The following is an 18,867-nucleotide window of genomic DNA, read 5'->3' on the forward strand; positions in this document are numbered from 1 at the left end:
TGAGCCCTTTGCAGTACAGTGCAGTATAGCCTAGCAGTGTCTCTGTGAGTCCTGTGCAGTACAGTGCAGTATAGCCTAGCAGTGTCTCTGTGAGCCCTGTGTTACTTAGTGTTACTGATAAGCTCAGGCTTGCAGGACTAATGAGCAGCGGTATGGACACCATGGATACGGTTGCCGTGCAGGGTGGAACTCACCGGGACGGTTTACTGTGAATGTGGGTCATTAGCAGCCGGGAGCAGAGCGCTAAAAACACACTTCGTATTGTGACAACACACAGAGACAGGACAGTTTGCCCACGTGCCACTCACCACGCAGCCCTCTGCTTGTCGGAGTGGGCACTCCAAACACAGTTCTTTAGTTGCAGTGCCGGCCTGCCAGGGTCTGTGGCTTTGTTTTCTGCCTTCGCTTTTTTTCGTTGCTTCGATTATTTTTCCATCTCCTTTGTTTTTTCTGTGTGTTGAGGTGGGATGGCAGACAGACAGATGATGATTAACAGAGAGAAGAAAGCCTGCTGATGAGAGATAGGCTAGCTGCCTATACAAACACTCCAGGGCCTAGGGCTGAGCCTGCCTGTCCTGAACACACCATTCCTCTTCATAGCGCTCTGCTATCTGCTCCGTGGGGCTTGCTTGTCTGTCTGTCTGTCTGTCTGTCTGTCTGTCTGTCTGTCTGTCTGTCTGTCTGTCTGTCTGTCTGTCTGTCTGTCTGTCTGTCTGTCTGTCTGTCTGTCTGTCTGTCTGTCTGTCTGTGAGGTATTGCGATGTGAGCAGACAGAGAAGAAGGACTCCCCATCTCCTCAGCTTTCCAGTATCATCATCACCTTCACGTCTCAACTCGTCAGGAAGTAGCCTACTTCTACTTTCCTCCAGTGACTGAAAGCCGGTTTATTTATACTCAACTCTTACCCACTCTCTCCTCCCTTTCCCTTCTTCTTTCTCCTTCTCTTTTTTGACCCTCAAGTTCACCTTGTGTGATGGTGCCAGGACCCCTCTTTCTCCCTCTCTCTTCCTCTCTCTCCCTCTACCTCTCTATCTGTCTCTCTTTCTCTCTGGCTCAGGGTTTCACACAATAGGATGACCCCTAATCATCCCATTGATCTAGGTCTCCCTCTCCCTCTCCGTCTCACCATCCTCTCCCTGTGTGGGTCTGTGTGTGACAGCCACAGTGGAGACCCAGACATAAGCTTAGCCCGGTCCAAAAACAGAATGCTGGGGTTCAAGGACCAGGTCAGGTCCAGAGTCATAGAAACTTTATCCTAAGTGCTGTACAAAATGAGAATGTTTGAGGCTGTAGTTTCAGGTCCTTAACTCCACCCCCCATGTATTAATAAGGGTAATATGGATAATATGGTCATGTTTGAATCTTCCCAGTCCCTCACTCCCGCATGCAGGCCCTCTGTGGCCTACACTGCTCTACTGTCAATGACAGTCAATAGGGCATGTGAGCCGATGAGCGAGAACAGGGCATGTGAGCCGATGAGCGAGAACAGGGCATGTGAGCCGATGAGAGAGAACAGGGCATGGTTCAGTGGCTGCAGTGGGCGGTTTAGCTTCTATCATCTCTCTTTCTATTTCCTCTTCTTGTCATGATACTCTGTCTGTTCAGTCTGTCTGCCCCCTAGAGCTGATTGTTTCTGTCTTTCCAGATCCAAACCCAGCCAGGCCCCCCGACACAATCAATTTCCTCCCTCCTTTTAGCAAAAACAGAGGAAATTACAGTCTTTCTTTTTCTCCTCCCTCCCTCCCATACTATATTTCTGTAAATAGAGCCCGTCTGATGTGCCGTCAGTGTTGTCCTTGTTCTCTGATTTTAATTATAGTCCCTGACACGTCAGACTGTGACACATGGGGAGAGTGAGGCTGTCTGGCAGATGGGTGGCTGGTGATAGTGTCTCTCTAATATTACCCTCGCCTCTTTCCTCATCTCTCTGCTCTCAGCTCCTCTCTCCTTGTCTCCTCACCCCTCCTCTCAGAGAGCTTGCCCAAAGAGTGTCATCACTTCACCTCTCTAATAAAAATGCCCTTAAATAGGGTTGTGCCACTGTCACGATCGTTGTAGTGAGGCGACCAAAGCGCAAAGCGTGATGTGAATACATATTTTTAATGAAAGACGAAAAAACACGAAGTACACTAAACAAACAAACAAAGTATCAAAACGAACGTGACCGCTATAAATACTGAGTGAAAACATGCAACATCACATAGACAATAACCCACAAAATACCCAAAGCAGATGGCTGCCTAAATATGGTTCCCAAACAATGATAAACAGCTGCCTCTAATTGAGAACCAATCTAGGCAACCATAAACATACATAAATACCTAGATGGTAAACACCTAGATGGTAAACAATCTAGGCAACCATAAACATACATAAACACCTAGATGGTAAACAACCCCATAAACCTACAAAACCCCTAGACAGTACAAAACACATACATCACCCATGTCACACCCTAACCTAACCAAAATATATAAAGAAAACAAAGAATACTCAGGTCAGGGCGTGACAGCCACAAACAGATTATAGATTATAAACTGGGTGGTTCGAGCCCTGAATGCTGATTGGCTGACAGCCGTGGTATACCGTATACCATGGGTATGACAAAACCGTGGTCAGACCGTATACCATGGGTATGACAAAACATTTATTTTTACTGCTCTAATTACATTGGTAACCAGTTTATAATAGCAATAAGGCACCTCTGGGGTTTGTGGTATATGGCCAATAATCCATGGCTAAGGGCTGTATCCAGGCACTTTGCATTGTGTAGTGCATAAGAACAGCCCATAGCTGTGGTATATTGAAAATATATATTGAAAATATACCACACCCCCTCGGGCCTTATTGCTTAATTAGACAATGGTTCACTGGACTCTTTATGGATATCACGTCTTTCTCTGTAACTAGAGTAGCTAAAACTTTGTGTGTGGTGACAGCCCAGTGCATTACTTCCTGACTGTGATGTAGCAGTCAGGCCCGCTGGCAGGGTTAACCTGGCCCCTAAATTTACACTCTACACTGACTATACAAAACATTAACAACACCTGCTCTTTCCGTGTCATAGACTGACCAGGTGAATCCAGGTGAAATCTATGATCCCTTATTGATGTCACTTAAATCCACTTTAATCAGTGTAGATGAAGGGGAGGAGACAGGCTAAGAAGGATTTTAAAGCCATGAGACAATTGTGACATGGATTATGTATGTGTGCCATTCAGAGGGTGAAGGGGAGGACAAAAGACTGAAGTTCCTTTGAAAGGGATATGATAGTAGGTGCCAGATGCACCGGTTTGTGTCAAGAACTGCAACGCTGCTGGGTTTTTCACACTCAACAGTTTCCCGTGTGTATCAAGAATGATCCACCATGCAAAGGACATCCAGCCAACTTGAAACAACTGTGGGAAGCATTGGAGTCAACAAACGCTGGACGATATGGCCAAAATATCAAATCACAGTATGAAAAAAAAGGACGATATTTGATGGTATTGGATGTTTTTGAATAATAAAATCTCTAAACTTGCTGTATGAGTAGTGTGGCCCTAGAGTAGCAACACATACATTCTAAGTGATTTTAATGAGTCTTTCTCCATTCTGATTGTTTAACACTGTTCAATTCAACTTCAACTGATAATCATTTCAGCATTTTCATCAGCTCAACATTAGGAAGGTGTTCCTAATGTTTAGTATACTCAGTGTATAATCTCTTTCTATCTATTTCTCTCTCTACTCATTCTATTTCTCTTTATTTTGCTTTCTGTTTCACTCTCTCTCTCTATCTCTGTCTATACTTTCTATACTTTTCTCTATCTCAGTCTATACTTTTAGCAGTAATCATACAACATTCATGTCTGTCTGTGTAATAATGTCCCAACCAGTCAGCCGGTCTACCCACCCACAGGAACTTTATGTACCACAGAGATTATCATGCTAAAGCTACGGTGACATTATCATCACCAGCAGCACCATGGAGGTCCCAGGGACCAGGTATGCTAGCTCTGCTCAGCCCAGATCCCCCCCTCCATAGCCAGGCAGAGATTCTTCGGCCCCCTGCTCTCTCCTGGGGCTCCAGCCCTCAGAATCAATCATTGATGTGGCAGAGAGAGTGCAGGACAGGGGACTGGGGAGTGGAGAACAGCTCCTTGATGGAAGACTCCAGGCTGCATGGCAGCACTGGCTTTTAGAAGGCTTTTTAGGCTGCTGGTGATAAATATGGAAAAGTCCATATTTTAGGCTGCTGTCACTATGTATTTGCTGAGGTTTGAAAATAATCCACAGCGCATTGTACGATTAGGACAACATTGTCCCTGTTCACTATCATCATAAAATCCTGTCGTTTGAAGGTTTTTGTTAAAAAAAAAGAACATAACCTAGTCTCATCATGCAATAAACTGATGGTTAAATGGCTGACTGTGTGTTGCGTCATCTTTGTTGTCATAGTCAGGTTGGTTGTCTCTGCTTGGCTGTCCTGTCCAGCGTGTTAGTCTGGTGAGTGATTATGGGTACTACCTACATCACAAGGATGGAGACATTTTGACAAGATTGTTTTGGTGCTCATGACTAGCTGTTGTTTACCATAGGCAATTCTATTTCTGCATTTTATTTTAAGACTGTAACAGCCCATGAGAAAGGGGGTTCTCCTTTGCCTGAGATGTGTGTTACAACAAATGTCATACCATTTAGGAGCTAGATGTAGTGATTGTCCCTTCACACCATAGTCAACAGACAAGGATGGGAAAGCCGGACTGGGGCCCTGGAGGACTGGAGCTCTTCTCCACTCCTGTGTGTGTGTGTGTGTGTGTGTGTGTGTGTGTGTGTGTGTGGCCCTGCTGACATACAAGTCAAATTGAATCAAATGTTATTTGTCACACTTCGTAAACAACAGGTGTAGACTAACAATGAAATGCTTACTTATGGTTCCTTTTCCAACAATGCAGAGTAAAGAGAAAAAAAGATCAAATAAATAAATAATTGAAATAGTGACAATAGCGCTGTACGGCTGTGAGAGAGGAAGGAAGTTCTCAGGCAAGGCCCCACGCACCATCCCATTTAGAGCTAGCCTGCCGATCCATAAAATGATAATGTAATACATACATGGGATTTAATAAGATCGAGGCTGGGGGCTAGATGGGATAGATGCTGACGCAGGCCTTTGGTTTGGCTTATAGGATATCCTGAGTTAAGGAAGGTGTTCCTAATTTGAACAGAGCATGATGTACCTAATGCTATTTGTTGCTGCTCCTCCTCTCATCTCCTCCTCTACTCCCCATATCTCCTCCTCTACTCCCCATCTCCTCCTCTACCCCCATCTCCTCTACTCCTCTCATCTCCTCCTCTACTCCCCATCTCCTCCTCTACTCCCCATCTCCTCCTCTCATCTCCTCCTCTACTTCCCATCTCCTCCTCATCTCCATCTCCTCCTCTACTCCCCATCTCCTACTCTCATCTCCTCCTCTCATCTCCTCCTCTACCCCATCTCCTCTACTCCTCTCATCTCCTCCTCTACTCCCCATTTCCTCCTCTACTCCCCATCTCCTCCTCTCATCTCCTCCTCTACTCCCCATCTCCTCCTCTACCCCATCTTCTCTACTCCTCTCATCTCCTCCTCTACTCCCATCTCATCCTCTACTCCCCATCTCCTACTCTCATCTCCTCCTCTACTTCCCATCTCCTCCTCTCATCTCCATCTCCTCCTCTCATCTCCATCTCCTCCTCTACTCCCATCTCCTACTCTCATCTCCTCCTCTCATCTCCTCCTCTACCCCCATCTCCTCTACTCCTCTCATCTCCTCCTCTACTCCCCATTTCCTCCTCTACTCCCCATCTCCTACTCTCATCTCCTCCTCTCATCTCCTCCTCTACTTCCCATCTCCTCCTCTCATCTCCATCTCCTCCTCTCATCTCCTCCTCTACCTCCATCTCCTCTACTCCTCTCCTCCTCTCATCTCCTCCTCTACTCCCCATCTCCTCCTCTACTTCTCATCTCCTCCTCTACTCCTCATCTCCTCCTCTCATCTCCTCCTCATCTCCTCCTCTACCCCCATCTCCTCCTCTACTTCTCATCTCCTCCTCTACTCCCCATCTCCTCTACTCCTCTCCTCCTCTCATCTCCTCCTCTACTCCCCATCTCCTCCTCTACTTCTCATCTCCTCCTCTACTCCTCATCTCCTCCTCTCATCTCCTCCTCTCATCTCCTCCTCTACCCCCATCTCCTCCTCTACTTCTCATCTCCCCCTCTACTCCCCATCTCCTCTACTCTCCATCTCCTCTCATCTCCCCCTCTATCCCCCCATCTCCTCCTCTCCTCACCAACTCCTTCTCTCCTTATCTGATTGTTGCTAATGGTGCTGGCCTCTCTCCTCTTCCCGTGGGACTGACTGACTGGGAGAACATTGGCTTGAGGATATTTTTTACTTTCCACTCTTTGTTTTCTGTTCTGTTCCTTTACTTGTATTTTCCCAAATATGATATTGAGATCAATGTTTTAGTAACCTCGACTAAGCATGTGTGTAAAAGAGGGGACAGGGGGATCTTCCTCATTACCGTTCTATATGGGCTCTATCAGACTGGCGTGTGAATGTCATCACCGTTAAGGCCATGCATACCAACTCTGTCTTTTATAGCCTGCCATGATTTCATGACTTTATTATCATGTTGATTATCTTGACTATGTACCGTGACTTTGGGTGTCTTGAAAACCCACTGACTGTCAAACTGTCACCTCATGTTATTGCTCTGATGATGTCACTAACTCTAGTCTGTTTATCAAGATAAAGGTTCCACTTCAGCTCTCCTCCATCCCTCCATAGTCATTCCTTCAATTAAATGTCCCTCTCTCTCAACATTCACTTATAATTAAATGTAATTCCAGACAATTAAACAACACCGTGATCAGACAATGTATGTTTTCTATATGCAGCATGACACAAGATCAGAGCCCTGAAATTGAATAACCCAGAGAAAAGATGTAGACTAGCTGCCAAGGCTATGTTATGTTGTGCAACCTTTCTCTGCAGGAGAGGAGAGAATTCTACCAACAGTCTGCTCTCTCTCCCTCTCACCCTCTCTCGTTCTCTCTCACCGTCTCTCTCTCACTCTCTCACACACACACACACACACACACACACACACACACACACACACACACACACACACACACACACACACACACACACACAGAAACAGATGTTGAAACAAGATGAACATGATTACCAGTACAATTGAGCGCATTATTTCCCTTCCCAGACAGCAGGCTTTCTGACAGTTACTGTCTACTGCGTGGTAGCTGGCTTGTAGGTCTATACAGTTCATGCCAGTGGATTATCTTCAGATCTGTACATCTAGCTGTACCCCCTGCAGAGTTGAATTAGGCTTGATGTAGGTTGTTGCCTGTAGGAGTACTGGGCTCTGTGTGTGTTGGTGTAAGACGTTTGAGTTGCTGTTCTCTGGCAGTTGGTCCTGGATCTAGCCCTGGCCTGCTCTGTGTTGATGTGGTCATTGGTTAATATGCAGCTGCTCCCCTCCTGTGGCCATGGTTTACAGTAAATAACCCAGAGACACAGAGAGGACACACATACACACACACACCCACGCTGGCACACACACAAATACACACAGACACCCATGCTGGCACACACACACACATTTACACACACACACACACACACGGTGGCACACACACACCCACACAGGCACACACACGCACACACACAAAGGACAGTCATTAGATAGGAGTGTTACCTTTAACACCAAGCAAGCAGCCGTGTTGGGTTTGTATTACACTGCATGTGGTCAGACAGATACAGTGCCTTGCGAAAGTATTCGGCCCCCTTGAACTTTGCGACCTTTTGCCACATTTCAGGCTTCAAACATAAAGATATAAAACTGTATTTTTTTGTGAAGAATCAACAACAAGTGGGACACAATCATGAAGTGGAACGACATTTATTGGATATTTCAAACTTTTTTAACAAATCAAAAACGGAAAAATTGGGCGTGCAAAATTATTCGGCCCCCTTAAGTTAATACTTTGTAGCGCCACCTTTTGCTGCGATTACAGCTGTAAGTCGCTTGGGGTATGTCTCTATCAGTTTTGCACATCGAGAGACTGAATTTTTTCCCATTCCTCCTTGCAAAACAGCTCGAGCTCAGTGAGGTTGGATGGAGAGCATTTGTGAACAGCAGTTTTCAGTTCTTTCCACAGATTCTCGATTGGATTCAGGTCTGGACTTTGACTTGGCCATTCTAACACCTGGATATGTTAATTTTTGAACCATTCCATTGTAGATTTTGCTTTATGTTTTGGATCATTGTCTTGTTGGAAGACAAATCTCCGTTCCAGTCTCAGGTCTTTTGCAGACTCCATCAGGTTTTCTTCCAGAATGGTCCTGTATTTGGCTCCATCCATCTTCCCATCAATTTTAACCATCTTCCCTGTCCCTGCTGAAGAAAAGCAGGCCCAAACCATGATGCTGCCACCACTATGTTTGACAGTGGGGATGGTGTGTTCAGCTGTGTTGCTTTTACGCCAAACATAACGTTTTGCATTGTTGCCAAAAAGTTCAATTTTGGTTTCATCTGACCAGAGCACCTTCTTCCACATGTTTGGTGTGTCTCCCAGGTGGCTTGTGGCAAACTTTAAACAACACTTTTTATGGATATCTTTAAGAAATGGCTTTCTTCTTGCCACTCTTCCAAAAAGGCCAGATTTGTGCAATATACGACTGATTGTTGTCCTATGGACAGAGTCTCCCACCTCAGCTGTAGATCTCTGCAGTTCATCCAGAGTGATCATGGGCCTCTTGGCTGCATCTCTGATCAGTCTTCTCCTTGTATGAGCTGAAAGTTTAGAGGGACGGCCAGGTCTTGGTAGATTTGCCGTGGTCTGATACTCCTTCCATTTCAATATTATCGCTTGCACAGTGCTCCTTGGGATGTTTAAAGCTTGGGAAATCTTTTTGTATCCAAATCCGGCTTTAAACTTCTTCACAACAGTATCTCGGACCTGCCTGGTGTGTTCCTTGTTCTTCATGATGCTCTCTGTGCTTTTAACGGACCTCTGAGACTATCACAGTGCAGGTGCATTTATACGGAGACTTGATTACACACAGGTGGATTGTATTTATCATCATTAGTCATTTAGGTCAACATTGGATCATTCAGAGATCCTCACTGAACTTCTGGAGAGAGTTTGCTGCACTGAAAGTAAAGGGGCTGAATAATTTTGCACGCCCAATGTTTCAGTTTTTGATTTGTTAAAAAAGTTTGAAATATCCAATAAATGTCATTCCACTTCATGATTGTGTCCCACTTGTTGTTGATTCTTCACAAAAAAATACAGTTTTATATCTTTATGTTTGAAGCCTGAAATGTGGCAAAAGGTCGCAAAGTTCAAGGGGGCCGAATACTTTCGCAAGGCACTGTAGATAGCTTCTCTTGTGAAGGCTGGAGATGTCAGGTGAACAGTCATACAAACTAAACACGTAGTATGTGACGGTCGGCATCACCTTTAGATGATCTGTATTGACTCAGTACACCCAGAGTCCAGACTGGCTGGACCTACAGCTGGCCAGACAGGCCATACTGTGCCACTGTGCTCCATTCTGTCCTATAGGCCTAGTTGGCAGACATACCATGCTAGCACACCTCCCTACTCTGTGTGCCCTATAGTGAGCACTGGGCAGACACAGAGACGGTCACAGCTGTCCTTCTCCTCATCATAGTCTGCCCCGTCTGCTAGTCTGCTTTGCCAGAGCCAGAGCAGAGGGTGTCAGCTTGGTGTCTAAATGGAGGGAGGGAAGAGGAGGTGAGCAAAGGAGAGATGGTTAACCCCCTCAGTTAGTCAGCTTATGCTGTTGTGTAGTAGTTCAGCTTTGAATTTCCCACCTTATCTCCTCTTATCTCTTCTAGTCCCTGCTGGAAGTGGGACACTCCTCTCCTCCTCTCCAATATCCTCTCCACAGAAATGGTTTAGCATTTAGTACAGCCAATATCTACACACACACACACACACACACACACACACACACACGTGTCTGTTTGTATGCAAGCACACCAGGATGAGGCATATATTCTGTGGAGGCATTTTCCAGGAAATGATTCTGAAAATACCCGGACGCACACACAAACACACATTGGTGTCTGAAGTGGGATGGCGCCCGTGAAGAGGAGTGTACATGTGATGTGAGAGACTTGATAAAGAGAAGTGTGGGGACACGCTCTCCCGAAGGAAAGGGGGTAATGTAGCAAGCTTAACCCAACACCTTGCAACCTTGTCAAGAGGTTCGGACCGAGTCCCAGACGGGGCTACCCCCTGAAATTGTCTACAGTATTGTCTTCAGATCTGTAGACGTAACTGTACCCCCTGCAGAGTTGAGTTGGGCTAGAGATTGATTGTTGCATGTAGGAGTGCAGGGCCTACAGGGGTGTGTGTTGTGACGGAGTATTTCCAGATTCATTTCCTGGAAAGTGCATCCTGATAATACATCAGTCATCCTGGTGTGTGTCCATAGCTGGGGTTCCATCCAATTGGAGACGGATTTTCATGTGAATATTCTAAAATCTGCATTAAAAACAATATGTGCATGTTCCCGCCACTTTTTGTGGACAAAAGGCTGCGTGATGACGAAGCAGTTAAGTTCCCATGTACCAATTAAAAGCTGTGGGTTTCAATCACAACTACAGATGGTTTTGTCACACAAACATGCACAATCTAGTTTTGCTTCAGGCTCTCTGTCTAGACAAGACTTGGCTGATAAAGTGGGCGGGGGGGTTATATGATTAGATATGGATAAGAGCGAGATCATTTGATGAAATAATTGGCAGCCAAGCACTGATCATTATGTCAACAGCATTCAAATAATAGCCTATTGGAAATGTGCATGATCACCATGCACTTAACCACCATGTGAAGTTCATCGTAACTTATTTCATCTGCTTATGAACTTGAAATGCTTTTTCACGTTGTGACGGTGGGCGCATATCTTGCCGCGATTCCGAGTTTATAGTCTATGTGATGATTAATATATCAATGTTTGCACATAAAGGCCTCTCCAATGCCATTTCTCGCATAATTCATTTTACCGACACAAGATCCCACCTTGTGGAACAAACAAATGGTCTGTCCGACTGTATCAAATTGTACTGACATTACTGTCGTTTTTATGCGTTAGGTAATTCTTCTGCATGCGATGGTAAGATGGAAACCTGGTTAATGTGCCTGTGGGTCTGTTTGCATGCACACATCAGGATGACTCATATATTATATGGATGTATTTTACAGGAAATAATCTGTAAATACACATGCATACACACACACTGTGTACACTATAGTGAGCTGCAGGATATAATGGGTGTGATAAGCAGAGGGGAACGGGCCTTGAGGTGAGAACCTGTTGGCCACTGGCTGAATAATCTCTTAATCCCAGGAGCCTTGTAGACCAGGGTGACAGACTCGATCAGTCCGGACACACACACACACACACACACACACACACACACACACATACTGTACTAGAGGTCGACCGATTATGATTTTTCAACGCCAATACCGATTACGTTTATTGGAGGACCAAAAAAAGCTTTTTAAAATAAGATTTTTAAAATTCTTTATTTGTAATAATGACAATTACAACAATACTGAATGAACACTTATTTTAACTTAATATAATACATCAATAAAATCAATTTAGCCTCAAATAAATAATGAAACATGTTCAATTTGGTTTAAATAATGCAAAAACAAAGTGTTGGAGAAGAAAGTAAAAGTGCAATATGTGCCAGGTAAAAAAGCTAACGTTTAAGTTCCTTGCTCAGAACATGAGAACATATGAAAGCTGGTGGTTCCTTTTATCATGAGACTTCAATATTCCAAGGTAAGAAGTTTTAGGTTGTATAGTAGTATTTATATAGTATAGTATTTATAAGACTATTTCTCTCTATACCATTTGTATTTCATATACCTTTGACTATTGGATGTTCTTATAGGCACTTTCGTATTGCCAGTGTAACAGTGTAGCTTCCGTCCCTCTCCTCGCCCCTACCAGGGCTCGAACCAGAAACACATTGACAACAGCCACCCACGAAGCATCGTTAACCATCGCTCCACAAAAGCCGCGGCCCTTGCAGAGCAAGGGGAACAACTACTCCAAGTCTCAGAGCGAGTGACGTTTGAAACGCTATTAGCGCGCACCCCGCTAACTAGCTAGCCATTTCACACCAGTTACACCAGCCTAATCTCGGGAGTTGATAGGCTTGAAGTCATAAACTACGCAAGTGCTGCTGGCAAAACGCACGAAAGTGCTGTTTGAATGAATGCTTACGAGCCTGCTGCTGTCTACCACCACTCAGTCAGACTGCTCTATCAAATATCAAATCATAGACTTAATTATAAATCTAAATATTGCTGTTACATTGTACAACCTTCAATGTTATGTCATAATTACATAAAATTCTGGCAAATTAGTTCGCAACAAGCCAGGCGGCCCAAACTGTTGCATATACCCTGACTCTGCGTGCAATGAACGCAAGAGAAGTGACACAATTTCACCTGGTGGAATGTTATTAATAGTTATCATTTCATCATTAATGAAGATCATTTCTAAAAACCAGACGGAAATCCGGTGTTTCTATGTCAAATATGTTCTTTTTCAGTCTTCTGTGATGTACAGTATATAAAGTGTAATATTGGGATGCAAATTCACAAGTTAATACACTTCAACTCTATATCTGACATGGTACAGCTGTCTTATTCTTTACCATAACCATGTGTGTGAGGTGTATACTTTTGTTTCAAAGTAGAATTGTTTAAGACTACCAAGAAACACTCTGTGTTACCCTGATTTAGCACACTGAAGTAAAAGGCTCATGCAACTTTGTGTGTTTGTACAGTATGTGTGTGTGTGTGTTTGTAGTATGTGTGTGTGTTTGTGTGTGTGTGTGTGTGTGTGTGTAGTATGTGTTTGTGTGTTTGTAGTATGTGTGTGTGTTTGTAGTATGTGTGTGTGTATGTAGTGTATGTGTCTGTGTGTGTGTGTGTGTGTGTGTGCTAGAGGTCGACCGATTAATCGGAATGGCCTATTAATTTGGGCCGATTTTAATAACAATCAGAAATCGGTATTTTTGGACACCGATTTGGCCGTTTTTTGTTTGTTTTTGTTTTTTTACACCTTTATTTTACCTTTATTTAACTAGGCAAGTCAATTAAGTACACATTCTTATTTTCAATGACGGCCTAGGAACAGTGGGTTAACTGCCTCGTTCAGGGGTAGTCCAAAATCAAATCAAATTTTATTTGTCACATACACATGGTTAGCAGATGTTAATGGGAGTGTAGCGAAATGCTTGTGCTTCAAGTTCCGACAATGCAGTAATAACCAACAAGTAATCTAACTAACAATTCCAAAACTACTGTCTTGTACACAGTGTAAGGGGATAAAGAATATGTACATAAGGATATATGAATGAGTGATGGTACAGAGCAGCATAGGCAAGATACAGTAGATGGTATCGAGTACAGTATATACATATGAGATGAGTATGTAAACAAAGTGGCATAGTTAAAGTGGCTAGTGATACATGTATTACATAAGGATACAGTCGATGATATAGAGTACAGTATATACGTATGCATATGAGATGAATAATGTAGGGTAAGTAACATTATATAAGGTAGCATTGTTTAAAGTGGCTAGTGATATATTTACATCATTTCCCATCAATTCCCATTATTAAAGTGGCTGGAGTTGAGTCAGTGTCAGTGTGTTGGCAGCAGCCGCTCAATGTTAGTGGTGGCTGTTTAACAGTCTGATGGCCTTGAGATAGAAGCTGTTTTTCAGTCTCTCGGTCCCAGCTTTGATGCACCTGTACTGACCTCGCCTTCTGGATGATAGCGGGGTGAACAGGCAGTGGCTCGGGTGGTTGATGTCCTTTATGATCTTTATGGCCTTCCTGTGACATCGGGTGGTGTAGGTGTCCTGGAGGGCAGGTAGTTTGCCCCCGGTGATGCGTTGTGCAGACCTCACTACCCTCTGGAGAGCCTTACGGTTGAGGGCGGAGCAGTTGCCGTACCAGGCGGTGATACAGCCCGCCAGGATGCTCTCGATTGTGCATCTGTAGAAGTTTGTGAGTGCTTTTGGTGACAAGCCAAATTTCTTCAGCCTCCTGAGGTTGAAGAGGCGCTGCTGCGCCTTCTTCACAATGCTGTCTGTGTGAGTGGACCAATTCAGTTTGTCTGTGATGTGTATGCCGAGGAACTTAAAACTTGCTACCCTCTCCACTACTGTTCCATCGATGTGGATAGGGGGGTGTTCTCTCTGCTGTTTCCTGAAGTCCACAATCATCTCCTTAGTTTTGTTGACGTTGAGTGTAAGGTTATTTTCCTGACACCACACTCTGAGGGCCCTCACCTCCTCCCTGTAGGCCGTCTCGTCGTTGTTGGTAATCAAGCCTACCACTGTTGTGTCGTCCGCAAACTTGATGATTGAGTTGGAGGCGTGCGTGGCCACGCAGTCGTGGGTGAACAGGGAGTACAGGAGAGGGCTCAGAACGCACCCTTGTGGGGCCCCAGTGTTGAGGATCAGCGGGGAGGAGATGTTGTTGCCTACCCTCACCACCTGGGGGCGGCCCGTCAGGAAGTCCAGTACCCAGTTGCACAGGGCGGGGTCGAGACCCAGGGTCTCGAGCTTGATGACGAGCTTGGAGGGTACTATGGTGTTGAATGCCGAGCTGTAGTCAATGAACAGCATTCTCAAATAGGTATTCCTCTTGTCCAGATGGGTCCAACGCTCTAACCACCTGCCACTCATTGCACTCCACGAGGAGACTGCCTGAGCTTTTGGTCATTGGCAGCAGGAAAGGGCTGTTATCAGTTCGGACTAGCTGGACTCGAGGGATGGATGGTGAGCAGGTGTTAATATTGATGCAATAATGTCACACACTCACATACATACATACACACACACTCACACACTCACACATACACACACTCACGCATACACATACACACTCACTCACATACATACATACATACACACACACTCACATACATACACACACACACACACACACACACACACACACACACACACACACTCACACATACACATTCTCACGCATATATACACACATACACACATACATACATACAGTGAGGGAAAAAGTATTTGATCCCCTGCTGATTTTGTACGTTTGCCCCCTGACAAAGAAATGATCAGTCTAGAATTTTAAGGTAGGTTTATTTGAATAGTGAGCGACAGAATAACAACAAAAAAATCCAGAAAAACGCATGTCAAAAATGTTATAAATTGATTTGCATTTAAATTTTAAGTATTTGACCCCTCTGCAAAACATGACTTAGTACTTGGTGGCAAAACCCTCGTTGGCAATCACAGAGGTCAGACGTTTCTTGTAGTTGTCCTGTCCCCTTTGCAGAAAAACACCCCCAAAAGCATAATGTTTCCACCTCCATGTTTGACGGTGGGGATTGTGTTCTTGGGGTCATAGGCAGCATTCCTCCTCCTTCAAACACAGCGAGTTGAGTTGAAGCCAAAGAGCTCCATTTTGGTCTCATCTGACCACAACACTTTCACCCAGTTGTCCTCTGAATCATTCAGATGTTCATTGGCAAACTTCAGAAGGGCATGTATATGCACTATCTTGAGCAGGGGGACCTTGCAGGCGCTGCAGGATTTCAGTCCTTCACGGCGTAGTGTGTTACCAATTGTTTTCTTGGTGACTATGGTCCCAGCTGCCTTGAGATCATTGACATGATCCTCCCGTGTAGTTCTGGGCTGATTCCTCACCGTTCTCATGATCATTGCAACTCTACGAGGTGAGATCTTGCATGGAGCCCCAGGCTGAGGGAGATTGACAGTTCTTTTGTGTTTCTTCCATTTGCTAATAATCGCACCAACTGTTGTCACCTTCTCACCAAGCTGCTTGGCGATGGTCTTGTAGCCCATTCCAGCCTTGTGTAGGTCTTCAATCTTGTCCCTGACATCCTTGGAGAGCTCTTTGGTCTTGGCCATGGTGGAGAGTTTAGAATCTGATGGATTGATTGCTTCTGTGGACAGGTGTCTTTTATACAGGTAACAAACTGAGATTAGGAGCACTCCCTTTAAGAGTGTGCTCCTAATCTCAGTTCGTTACCTGTATAAAATACACCTGGGAGCCAGAAATCTTTCTGATTGAGAGGGGGTCAAATACTTATTTCCCTCATTAAAATGCGAATCAATTTATAACATTTTTGACATGTGTTTTTATGGATTTTTTTGTTGTTATTCTGTCTCTCACTGTTCAAATAAAACTACCATTAAAATTATAGACTGATCATTTCTTTGTCAGTGGGCAAACGTACAAAATCAGCAGGGGATCAAATACTTTTTTCCCTCACTGTACATACATACACACACTCACACACACTCACTCACATACATACACACACACTCACACACACACTCACACAGACATACACTCACTCACTCACTCACATACATACATACATACATACACACACATACACACACACACTCCCTCCCTCTGTGCCCACCCGAGGTGGTTGCCATAAACCCAGCTGCTAGTCCAGTCAAATGATAGATACCTCCTATACTACCCCTATCATTCCTACACTAACACACATGTTATCATACCACATCATCGATAACAACATTAAACCCTGTCTGTCAGTCTGTTTGGCTGTCTAGTTGTGTTAACTGCTTAGTGCAGAGTTACCAAACACGATCATTAATAATCTCAGTTTAAAGGGCGTCTCTGCAATCTGCTGCATCATAGTGATAATGTCAAGACAAGCTTTGCAATCAGTGTTAAATATCACCTCATTTTATCATCTTTGCTGTTAATATCACAGGGAGATTATTGAGTGTGACTCATAGAGTGTAATTACAGGAGAATGTAATAGGGAGAATTCAGTTTGTAATGTCAGAGAGAGAATGTCGTGATGGCTGGGCGGAGGGGTTCGGGTGTGTGATGCTGTGTTATGGTAACAATATACGTAGGTACTTAATGATTTCCCTTTACAGAATTAGATTTCATATTTACCACTTGGTCTTCCTTTCCTCCTCCCTTCTCCCTCCATGCAGGCTTCATGTGCCCTGTCTGCTCCAAGTTTGTCTCCACGGATGAGATGGATCTACACATCGTCATGTGCTTGACCAAACCCAGAGTGACTTATAACGGTAAGACTGCTTACTTTACTCCCCTACCCCTAGACTGTTCTCCTTTGCTGAACGGGTGCTTGTGAAGGGGAAGGGCTTAGTGTGTGTGGCCAGACAAGACGTTGCCGTGGCTGTCTGTGAGTTAATTGACAAGCTAATTTATTGCAACATGGTTGCTGTCAGACAGTGTCTGAATGAGCTGCCTGATGTTTGGCAGTTACAATACCACTCCTCCTCCCCTTCAGTGACTAATGTGACTAGTGTCACGGCAGGTGTTAGCTCTGTGTCTGTGTAATCATAATGGCAAGACAAAGTGTTTTATGGCAGATCTGTTACAGAGGGGACTGTCACTGTCACCTGACTCCCTGGTCTGTCCAATACTGTCTGCCTAAATTGATCAAAATAACTCTCTCCTCTCTCTGCAGTTCAATTCAAACACAAACTCTCTATCTTTATCTTTCATTTGTCTCCCATTGTGTTGCCGCTTTAATGCCTTAATCAGCCTTTGCACGTTTTCAGTCATTGTCAGTCTATATAAACACCCAGTGGAATTACTATGGTGCCAACACACAGCCAAGTACATCATAACAGGCTGGGTAGGGGCTCAGTGGAAGAACAAGTCCTATTACTATGGTTATGAGTGATCTAGTCCATAAATAATTGTAATCTAAGGTTCCTAATCAATTGCATCTCCCCCTGGTTTCTTAATCTCTTTCTGATGACTGGTACAATAGATTTATGGGCCTTCTCTTCATAAACAAACTGAACAGGTCTCAAGTCTTAAGTGGACAGTGTTTATGTGAATGACAGTGAAAACATGTAATGTATTTGATACTGTAATCTCTGCAGGGGAGATGTAAACTAGGATACAGCAGTGAGAGGGGAAAGTTGGAGCCCCCTAGCTTACTTTTAGCCCTGTTTACATTCCTGGTTGAGAAGAAGCAGAGTTCCCCACACACACACACACACACACACATGTAATTTTTTTACAAAAAAAATATTTTACCTTTTATTTTGCTAGGCATGTCAGTTAAGAACTAATTCTTATTTTCAAGGACGGCCTAGGAACAGTGGGTTAACTACCTGTTCTGGGGCAGACTGACAGATTTGTACCTTGTCAGCTCGGGAATTTGAACTTGCAACCTTCCGGTTACTAGTCCAACGCTCTAACCACTAGGCTACATACATACATACATACACACTCAGAGCTCAGCCCTCTATCTTATTTTAAGAAAGGTCCAGTGGTGTTTGTTTTATTAAGAACTATCGCATCAGTCTTAAAGGTATGGCTAATTTCCTCTTGCTTCATCAAGGGGATATGACCTCATGCTCACTGTGTGTTTCTGGAGCACAGAGTAGCACAGACCACACACACACACACACATTTCTGCCTCCCACACCTCCCACACTCTCTTTTCCATTCCAACTCTACATTTAAATACTTCCTACGATCGTCCCAGGCTCTGGAAGTCATTGCCTAATAGCTCTAATAAGGAGTTTGTAGTGGCCCCTTCTAAGCACTAAGTCAGCATGTAGGAAGGACTCAGTTAGTCAGAAAACAAATGACTGCATGTTGTCTGCATCCCAAATGGCACCTCATTCACTATACAGTGCACTAATTTTGACTAAAGCCCTATGTGACCTGGGCAAAAGTTATGCACTATGTAGGGAATAGAGGGCCATTTGGGTGAGGTTT

At 44.2% G+C, this 18,867-nt stretch overlaps 1 protein-coding gene across 1 annotated transcript in view; it reads left to right on the forward strand.

Moving 5' to 3' along the window:
• LOC110511937 (E3 ubiquitin-protein ligase znrf2) overlaps nucleotides 1-18,867 on the forward strand; it is a 77,519-nt gene that overhangs the window by 26,517 nt on the left and 32,135 nt on the right. The window contains exon 2 of the mRNA XM_021592615.3: nucleotides 17,097-17,192. Within this exon, the coding sequence (XP_021448290.2) occupies nucleotides 17,097-17,192 (96 nt within the window). The remainder of the gene's footprint in view (nucleotides 1-17,096; nucleotides 17,193-18,867) is intronic.

Source organism: Oncorhynchus mykiss, chromosome 3 (assembly GCF_057628025.1).
Source record: "Oncorhynchus mykiss isolate SJ-2025 chromosome 3, ASM5762802v1, whole genome shotgun sequence".
Classification (NCBI taxonomy): Eukaryota; Metazoa; Chordata; class Actinopteri; order Salmoniformes; family Salmonidae; genus Oncorhynchus; species Oncorhynchus mykiss.